Raw genomic sequence first — 10,326 nt, 5'->3', positions numbered from 1 at the left:
TATTATTATTATTATTATTATTATTATTATTATTATTATTATTATTATTAACCTTTATTTATGAAGCGCTGTAAATTTACACAGCGCTGTACATGCAATCTATTTAGTTAGACGGTTCCCTGCCCTCGAGCTTACAATCTAAAAAGACATGACACAGAAGGAGAAGGGAGTGGTATGGGGAAAGGGTAAGAGGTCCAGCAGTTCCTCTCTACCTCCGAGGCCTGGACCAAGGCAGATGGACTGGAGGGAGGGCTTGGCTTCAAAATGGAAGGTTAATCTTCATCCAGGGAAAATACATACTCTCAAGTAGGATAATACATATACAATACATAGCAATACAGGAAATGGTTCGATAAACAGGCAACAAAAGAACATCAGATAGTAAGCGACAATTATGCAATGCCTGGGAAGGCTTCTCTGGATGGTTTTCAACTCCGTTTTGAAGCTAGTTAAAGAAGTGATGGCTCTTGCTTGTGGAGGAAGAAGGTTCCAGGAGTGAGGGGCAGCAAGTGAAAAGGGGCGAACCCGGGATGGGGCAGAGGAAATCCTGGGCTGAGACAGGAACCCTTGACTACCAGAATGGAGGGCCTGAGTGGGAAGGTGAGGAGAAAGAAGGTCTGATGATTAAGGAGGGGCCAGTCCATGGAGGGCTTTGAATGTCGACAGGAGGAGCTTATACTAAATGCGGAAAGGGAGAGGGAGCCAGTGAAGGGATGCCAACACAGGAGAGATGTGGTCAGAGCGGTGGGTGGAAGTGATAATGCATGCAGCTGAATGCTGGACAGAGATTAAAGGACGGAGGTGAGAAAGAGGAAGCCCAGCCAGGAGGACGTTACAGTAATCCAGTCGTGAGATCACTAGGGCATGAACCAGGATCTTGGCAGCAGAGGCGGAGAGATATGGTCGGATTTTGGCAATATTGTACAAAAAGAATCTACAAGCCTTGGCTGTGGTCTGGATCTGAGGGATACACGACAGAGAAGAGTCAAAGATAAAACCAAGACTGCGGGCTTGCTGGACTGGTTGAATAGAAATGTTGTCCACAGAGACAGAAAAAGAGTATTGAAGGGTGGACTTAGGAGGAAAGACAAGAAGCTCCGTCTTGGACATGTTGAGCTTCAAACGCTGATGGCGCATCCACTGCGAGACAGCTCTAAGGCAAGACGAGACTTGCTGTTCAAACCTTGGAGAAAGGTCAGGGGCAGAAAGATACAGCTGGGTGTCATCAGCATACAGATGGCAGGAAAAGCCAAAAGAGCTGATGAGTTTTCCTAAGGACAGTGTGTAGAGAGAAAACAGAAGGGGACCCAGAACAGAGCCCTGGGGAACTCCAACAGATAAGGGAACAGGAGAAGAAGTCTGACCCCCTGCAACTACTGCAAAAGATCGGCCAGACAAGTAAGATCTAAACCAGTCGAGAACAGAGTCTGAGAACCCAAGGTCAGAGAGTATGTCAATTAGGAGACAGTGATCAACAGTGTCGAAGGCTGCAGACAAATCGAGAAGGATGAGAACAGAGTAAAGGCCATTAGCCTTCGCCTGTAAAAGGTCATTCAAGATCTTAGTGAGAGCTGTCTCTGTGGAATGCCTTGGGCGGAAACCAGACTGAAAGGGATCAAGGATGGAGTTGGTTTCAAGAAACTTAAGACAGCGCGAATAAACAACCCGTTCCAAAACCTTAGAAAGAAAGGGGAGAAGAGAAATAGTTATCATCTCACCTCTCTTTTCTTTCCCCAGCTAAATATAACCTGCTCTCTAAGCTGCTCCTCATGGGGCTTGGTTTCCAGACCTTTTACCAACTTTATCACCCTCCTCTGAACACAGGAATGTGGTTTAGTCAAAAATGAAGACCTATAGAAATTAGGTGTCCAGACACAGAGCTAGGACATAAATGGGCTGGAACAGAGTGTGGTGTGAAGAGTTTGGTGTTTGCCAAGATATTTGAATTCAGGATAAGAAGAATTATAGGGGTGACTCTTTCCCAACAAAATAGCCTTCATGTACTTAGGCTAACTATTGGGAAAGATAATCCAAGGTCATTAGATGAGTTACTGAGATTTGGCATTTTCAATAGTACCCTTCTCAATGAAATTCATTGTCCTGGCTGGCCTAACCTTCTGCTCTTTTGTTTTCCAGCCAGCTGATAAAGTCTTTCCCATTTTCTTAGTCTTCAGTTGCCTGATTAATGAACTCTGATTTAACACTGTTTCTCCCTCTTCTTCCTCCTCCATTCATCAGTATTTCAGTCTTGAAAATGTAAAAGGTTTTATTGAACCTACAGTTTTAATTACATTTTGGTATCTTTATGTGAAAGAAATATTTTGGATCAAAAGGCAATATAGAAATGCTGTGACTAGATGAATAATATTTTGAATCCATCAAATGTGCTTACGTTCAAGTAGTCTTCCTATCGTTTTTATCCTATCCTATCATAGGCTTAACTAATGCCCTCGTAGTGGGGAATAACAAGAATCTAGCAGACAGTGAAACAAATTTATTGTTAGTCCCAGCTACAGCAGACTCTTGAATTAGCGGGATTTATATATCTGTCAACTCACTATTGAGCCATTGATTCACTGGATCTACTCCTGTTAGGACTAACCAATAGGATTCAGGCCTATTTTATATCTGTAACTGTGCCATCTGTGTATGCAATATATAAATGTATTTCTCAGCAAAGAACTCTCCCTATGTAATGCAAATTTGGTATAAAAACAGAGGGAAGATACACTTAACGGTAACAGTGATCTTAATGTTTGTTTTGATGTTTCCATTGCCTTGCAAGATCCTGGCATAATGTCTACTGTGTTATCAACAACCAAGAGATGGGCTTTTACAAAGATGCAAAAGCTGCTTCCTCGGGCATTCCTTACCACAGTGAGATCCCTGTGAGTCTGAAAGAAGCGGTGTGTGAAGTGGCAGTTGAATACAAAAAGAAAAAGCATGTGTTTAAGCTAAGGTAAGAACCCCAACAACTCTTCCTGATGGAGAAGAATCTGCAGGGCAAACTCTTCTTTGCTTGATGGACAGATGAACTAAAAGTTCCTAGTTCCCCTGCACCTGAGAAAGACAACCTGGTGGCCTTTAAATGCTTTGGGCTACAGCTCCTGTAATCCTTTAGATATTAGCCCTGCTGTCAGAGTTGTGACTCGGTTGACTATACTTGACCAGTTTGCAAAGTGTTTCCCTTTAGGAACCTGCACATATCTATTAGTTCACACTGTTGGGTTCTTGTTTTGCTTATCTTGATACAATATCAATGGCAGGATCCCTTATCCTGAGTTCAACATAGCATTGTGTCATGAAAATGTGCCTCCTTCCTACACCCATTTGACTCAAAATAAGTTAAACCATGCAATTGGTAGAAGCAAACCCTATAATTCACAGAAGCATAGGGTTGTAAGTGCTATTATAGACATTCATGTCCAGGCTCTTGCTTGGTGCAGGGAATCCAGAGTTAGAGCATCCCCAAAAGGTGACTGTCCAGCCTCTGCCTGCAGACTTTGAGTAGGTGGGCAGCATTTAAGACCCAGCTGTGACTGCTCCCAGATAACAAACATTTCAAGTTCTTGCAGCCGTGTTTAACGTGCCTCAGTGTCTCAATGTATTCTGCTCTAGAACTGGAAGTCTAAGTATTTTTTGTCCATTTGCAAGACAAAAAGTCATCTCAAAGCAGTTTACAATATAGCTAAGGCAGATTAAATACAGTATGTTTTAAACCATGCAGTTAAAAACAACCCTGGAACTCTGGAACTGGCCCAGTACCTTGGAACACTGGAACAATATCTTGGATCCCTACATATTTCTAAAGCCTGGTGACAACATTAAAAGTCCTCTGACAGCCACACTCCAGTTTTTAAGTGGACATCATAAAGAGTATTAATGCAAGTTAATCCTGTGTAAAATTATTGTCCTGTATCTCAGCATTCCCAATGGTATGGCCTCCATTAACTACAAATTGAGCAACTTGGCATGATTTTCCTTTCTTTTGTATCCCCAAATCTACAGTTTTGCAAATATGCTGTTTTGTATATTTCATTCTAGTTTTAGTAATCAGACAAAAGTGCCAGGCCCCATAGTTGCTAGCAGGCATTCCATACAAAATTTACCATAATAAGGTCTAGCTGCCTATACTGTATTTCAAAAGAAAACCACAGCTGATATTTGAAGAAACTAAACTCTGTGCATAGTGCCACCTTGTGTTCCTTCTCTGTCCTAATCCAGAATCACAACACACACAATGCATGAATTAGTGGATGGAGGCTATCTTACTGATTTTTATTATTTTGACCACGTATATCCCTAAAACAATTTATGCCTATGTGTTCAAAAAGAATCAATATAATATGTATCACACTATAGAATAATCCAGAAGAAAACAAAGGAAGAAAGCAAGGGCCAGAAGACAGACACCTATCGTATTTATTGCTTTTGTAATTTATGTAAGGCATATATTTGTTGCCTTTTAAGTCACCAAGCCCCCCGTCCCCAAGGTGAGGCACAGTGATCTTTGTGATCATTCAGACTTACCGTTTGTGCTTGTTATGTTTTTCAACTTTACAAAGAGAAAAACACATTCATTTTCCTCGTAGGCTTTACTGATTTAAATTGTAGAAAATGCCCTTCTCCCCCCCCCAAACACTTAGTACTTCACTTTCCTATTGGGAATGAAAAATCACGGGGGGGGGGGGGCTCTTCATGTTTGTCTTGTCTAGAATCTCACTAACTTCGAGATTTTTCCCCCCACATTTCCCAGGTGTAGCGCACAACTATGAGCTGGGATAACTGGGATATATATAAAATGGATGGTGGGGTATTGTGGGTTATACATCCTCTAAGAATGAGCCTTTAATGTATTTCATAAACACTAGAACAAAGGGTGCAGTACCTGTTGCTTATTCTTGGGTGACAGGAACAGCTTTTATATTTGAGTCTGATACTAATTTCTCATTCTCAATTACAGGTTAACTGATGGCAATGAGTACCTCTTCCAAGCCAAAGATGATGTAAGTTCCTGTCTCTTCCATTGTCTTTTCCTTACTCTAAAGCAACATTACTGTTAACAGTGCCCTGTTGTCATCATGATGCATCAAATAATAGATTTTTAACATTTTCCATTTTGGCAATAGCCTTTGTCCTCTGTGCATGTTTGTTTGTTTGTTTAATGCATTTATTTAATTTATACTCCACTTTTCTCCCTGCATCGAGCCCAAAGCTAAAATAGTCCATAATACATTTTTAAAGACAAAACAAAAACCTTTAAACATCAATCCATTTAAAAACATCACCATCTTGCTAGGCAACTAGTTCAGTTCTTGTAGACACTCACTTTAGGGGAAGGGAAATGTTTGAGCTAATGGAAGAGTTTTTGAATGAATGGAAGTGGTGAAAAATATATTCTGGACTCCTCTCCAAGTCCCACTCTATGTCATGACATCATTATTGTAATTTATCATAAGGGTTTTTAAGACAACTGTTCAGGATTTCGAGAGCCAGTGTGGTGTAGTAGTTTGGATGTTGGACTAGCCACAGAAACTCACTAGGCAACCTTGGGCAAGACACATTCTCTCAGCTTCAGAGGGGTACAAAGGCGCCCACTCCTGAAAGAAAACCCTGGCTTCAGCTGCACTGCAGAAATAATCCAGTTTGACACCATGATTCAATGTGGTGATCTTCTGGGAATTGTTGTTTTGTTGTGCCACTAGAGCTCTCATGACAGAGAAGGCTAAATGTCTCACAAAACTAGAATTCCCAAAACTGCAATGAGCCATGGCAGTTAAAGTGGTGTCAAACTGGATTATTTCTGCAGTCCAGTTCAGCCCCTATGATAGATTTTCCGTAGGGTTGACATAAGTCAAAAACAATTTGAAGGCACACAAAAGCAATAGCAAATTCCAGACTCAGGCTCTGAAATCTCAAGGTAAAATATTCAGTGGCAGGTGATGGAAAAGGCCTCTTACCTGAGAGCATTGGAAAGATATTGCCACTCAATATAGATTGGGGTGGGCAACTGTGAGAAGTTAGGGGGCTCCATTAGTCCCCCCTAGAAGGCATTTTGGAGCAAAAGAGTTTGGAACCCTGGAGTTTGGCCACCCTCTGATGTATAAGGACAAATAGTTTCCATTGGTGTAAGGCATTCTCCTATGTTTCCCACTTGATCATAGCTTCCTTTGATCAGCTGCTAGCAGATTCTTTCACAGCCATTTTAGATTAACTGGCCAACATAAATGTTATTCATCATTACCTTTTGGACTGTAGCTCCAAAAAATCTCCCTACCAGCCAGCATGGCCACTCTCTATGCTAAGTGAAGGATTTGTGGAGTTGCAACCCCTAAAAGTAACATTTTCAAGCTCTGCTTGCCCCAGTTTTCTGGGTTGCATGGCTGCGTACTGGAAGCGTTTATTCCTGACGTTTCACCTCCATCTGTGGCTGGCATCTTCAGAGGGTGGTGGCATGAAAGTGTGTGGGGTATGTGACCCTTGGTTGGGAGGAAGTGATTTACATGTTAATCTGTGGGTCAGTCTGTTGTTGAATAGCAAGGCCACACAGTCCAGAAAACCCACATAAAACTATGGGCACCAGCCATGAAAGCCTTCTTCACATTCTGCTTGCCAACTTGTTTTTCTTGAGCTCATCAGTCATTCCTTTCCATCTCAAAAGTCAGTTGGCCTTTACAAGCACATTAATAGTTTGAAATGGCTCAGGATTGCTGGATTAGAAACCACTTGACACTGCTGCTTTGTTTTCAGGAGGAAATGAACACGTGGATCCAGGCCATCACCTCTGCAATCTCCTCGGACAAGATCGAATTGTCCACAAGCACACAGAGCACCCCAGCCACGAGCCGTGCCCAGACCCTGCCAGCCAGCGTGACAATAACCAGCGAGTCCAGTCCCGGCAAGAGGGAGAAGGAAAAAGAGAAAGACAAAGAGAAGAGATTCAGCCTTTTTGGGAAAAAGAAGTGAACTCCCTGCTTAAATCTGTACACGCTGCACTTCTCCAACCGTTCCAGTGGAATTCCAGCATGCAAGCTCAGAACCAATACATTACTCTCCGTGCCTAATGTTCCTCAGTGTGATTTAATTTTTTATTTTATTTATAGAGCCTTTTTCAAAAAAATACACAAAAAAGATTCTAAAGTTACAATTGTCTGAGGTGCATTGGGCAGCTTCTGAGTGAGAGAGGACACCAGGTTTCTTCCTTTTCTCTTCTGTTTTCTTATTATTTTCCCCCTTTTTCTCTCTTGTTTTTTTTAAAAATGAAGTTAGTGTAGATTAGATCTTACTATTTAAACCGTTCCTCAATTTTTTGAGGCTATCTTGGAAAACAACCCCTCCCCTTGCTACCCCCCAGTTAGTGTTACTGGTATGCAAGGCAGCAGTGCTTACAAATTTAATGCCCATCAGAGACAAGTGTACATCCTTTCCCCCCCCCCCCCGAGTTGGTTGCGCTGAGTCTTGACTAATCGATTCTCCCCACTGCGAATCTTTAACCTGTAACGAAATGGTAGCGTATTCTCTTTACTGTAATAGAGTGCAGCTCGGCATTAACTTACAGACCAAAACCATTTGTATCCAGGCATCTGTTTATTATTATTATTATTATTACTATTAACATGATCGTGACGCTTCACCCCCTGCATCCAGCAACGACAGTTAAGAATGTTGGTATGGACAAGAAGGACCTTAGCATACTGATAACGGTTTTAAATAATCTGTAATTTTGATTTTTTTTTTTTTTTGCTGAAATACATTATATTGTTTCAGATAATTCTAGTAAAAAAAGTATAATAAGACTAGATGTATAATAAAATAAACCCGTTAAAATTCATTGATTAAGTGTAAAAGTGGAACTGAAGCATTTACTGGGGAAAAAAGTAATGTTACTCCAATGATTAACTTGCTTGTCAGCTGCTGCACTGTGTTATAATTTTGCTACATTACCTTTGCTCTTTGATACATAGTGTGCATTTCTCTGTCACTGTAACTATTGTAATGAACAATTTTCATCTTACTGCACAATCAAACAAAATTACATTTAATAGGAATGAATCCTCAATGACTGGGCCTGTAGTCAGGGTAGTACTGGAAACTGGCTTTCGGTTGTATGGAACTGTACCTCTAGACTTTTACCCTATCTGTTAAATATATGCTATGTCATTAAATGCTTTTAAAACTAACTGCGACATATTCTGATTCCTTCTTCCTACTTGTTCTGTTGGTGGAAACCATCACAATCTTCATTATCATTGATTTGGAAGAAAGGAAGGAAGGGAAATAACCTTTTGGTGTATGCCTCTGTTATTCTCTCCAACTTGAGTATTTATGAAGAGGTTTGTGTAAGTGTCTGGGCTCTTGCATCCTTTGAAACATGTGTTCCCTTTCATCAATGCCTAATATTTTTCTCCTAGTCTTACTCACAGGTAGAAATAAATTAGGATTTAGAAACTGGGAGTGTGGGTTGGTGACGTGTCACAGTCTTTCTGTATTAAAATGACTGAGAGATATTTCTAAACTCACAAAAAACACCTCCCAATTTGAATTTAGGAGCATTTACAGATTCATGTCCCTATGGGATTTTACCAGTGCCACATAATTCATAATGGTGGGTATGGCATGGGAAAGAGTATTCACATATGAGAGAAGAAGGGTGCTATGAGCTCAGCGATAAAGCACATGCATTGCATAAAGAAGGCCTTGGGGTTCAGTCTTTGGCATCTCCAGGTGAGGCCATCCAGTCCAACCCTGCCATGCAGGAACTCTCAGTCAAGGCATCCCCAACATATGGCCATCTAACCTCTGTTTAAAAACCTCTAAAGAAGCAGACTCCAACACTCTCCGAAGGAGTGTGTTCCACTGTCAAACAGCTCTTACTGTCTTCCCAGTGTTTAGGTGGAATTTCTTTTCCTGTCCAACAGCTCTTACTGTCAGGAAGTTCCTCATAATGTTTATGTGGAATCTCTTTTCCTGTAGATTCCATCCATTGCTGTCCTATTGTCTGGAGCAGCAGAAAACAATCTCGCTTGATCCTCAATATGACACCCCTTCAAATACACTGAGCCCTGGACTGGGCCTTACATGCCTAAAATATTTATCTGGTCTAGATTGTATGGTTCCTCACTATGTCAGAAAGAGGGTTTGTTTCATTCATCCTCTGTTACCTTTTATTGGGCCAGTTTCTCATGGTAACTTTGTAAGCTTGCAGGCTTTACAGATCTACTTCAATGAAGGTAAACATAGCGATTGTTTTCACATTCCTACCAACAGCCATTGGGCCAATTGTAATTTTTAAAGTAAATAGCAACACCTTTTGTGATCGACATCTTTCCACACAATACTGGCAGAGGAATGGAAATCTAAAGGTAAAGCTTGGTTTGCTGTGAAAGAGATTGTTGCTGTTTATGGAAAACTCAACCATAGCAACTGAGCACCTTTGAGGCTAACTGAAAGAAGTTGGCAGTGAACTAAAGTCTACTTCCTCAAATGCATTTGAGGAAGTAGACTTAATGAAAGCTCATGCTGCCAACTTCTTTCAGTTAGTCTCAAAAGCGCTACAAGATCTTTCTACATATGACATCTTGCCAGTCATCCTTCTGCAACCTGGCAACCAGGGACGTAGCCAGGAGGGGTTCTGGGGGTCCGGACCCCCCCCTTCCATTAGAAAAATGAATGGTGTGTGCTGCTGCGCCGCCGCACTCAAGCCCCACTATAATGCTGGCACTTAGTCTGGACCCCCCCCCCCCCTTCCTAAAATCCTAGCTACATCCTTGTGGCAACTTTTGGATGTGTTGGACCACAACCATCTGTCCCAATAGCCATGCTGACTGGATTAGAAAAGATTGCAGTTTGGCATATCTAAAGGATGATAGTTTTCGCATGGCTGTTCTAGATCAGAAAGCCAACAACTTTGTTAAATAATGGATATGTTTTTAAATGCAAAATGCCATGAAACAAACCATTACGTTGGGGTTTAAAGCTCTCCCCACCCTTTCCTATTGTGTTAGGAAATTAAACCAAACTAGTTCTGTGTGAAAGAACGGGAGCATTATCCAGGGCAAATAATGTAGTATCAAATCATCTAATGAAAGAACGTAATATGAAAGCCACTGCTTTATGCAGACTCATTTGAAAGCAAGCCCATTAAATTCAACATCATTACTTCTAAACAGACATGCAGAAGTATTTGAAAATAATACTGGATTACATTTCCCCAAAATGTAAATATTTTCTACTTACTTTCAAAACTTCATTTGGTAGATGAGCACAAGAAAGATCTAATTTGAGTGATACTACAATATAAGTGGCACCATAAAGAAGAAAACCTGG

The 10,326-nt window shown here is 41.1% G+C and overlaps 1 protein-coding gene across 1 annotated transcript in view; it reads left to right on the top strand.

The window, feature by feature from the left end:
* The window catches only part of SPTBN1 (spectrin beta, non-erythrocytic 1), a 200,233-nt gene extending 192,053 nt beyond the window's left edge, over window positions 1-8,180 (top strand). Inside the window, exons 34-36 of the mRNA XM_042445379.1 lie at window positions 2,786-2,959; window positions 4,964-5,006; window positions 6,751-8,180. Of these exons, the coding sequence (XP_042301313.1) occupies window positions 2,786-2,959; window positions 4,964-5,006; window positions 6,751-6,966 (433 nt within the window). The 3' untranslated portion in view covers window positions 6,967-8,180. The remainder of the gene's footprint in view (window positions 1-2,785; window positions 2,960-4,963; window positions 5,007-6,750) is intronic.
* The last annotated feature ends 2,146 nt before the right edge of the window (window positions 8,181-10,326 follow it).

The sequence above is a fragment of the Sceloporus undulatus genome, chromosome 1 (genome assembly GCF_019175285.1).
Source record: "Sceloporus undulatus isolate JIND9_A2432 ecotype Alabama chromosome 1, SceUnd_v1.1, whole genome shotgun sequence".
In the NCBI taxonomy this organism is placed as follows: Eukaryota; Metazoa; Chordata; class Lepidosauria; order Squamata; family Phrynosomatidae; genus Sceloporus; species Sceloporus undulatus.
The sequence above is the reverse complement of the archived record's forward strand: the minus strand, read 5'-3'. Positions and strand labels throughout refer to the sequence as shown.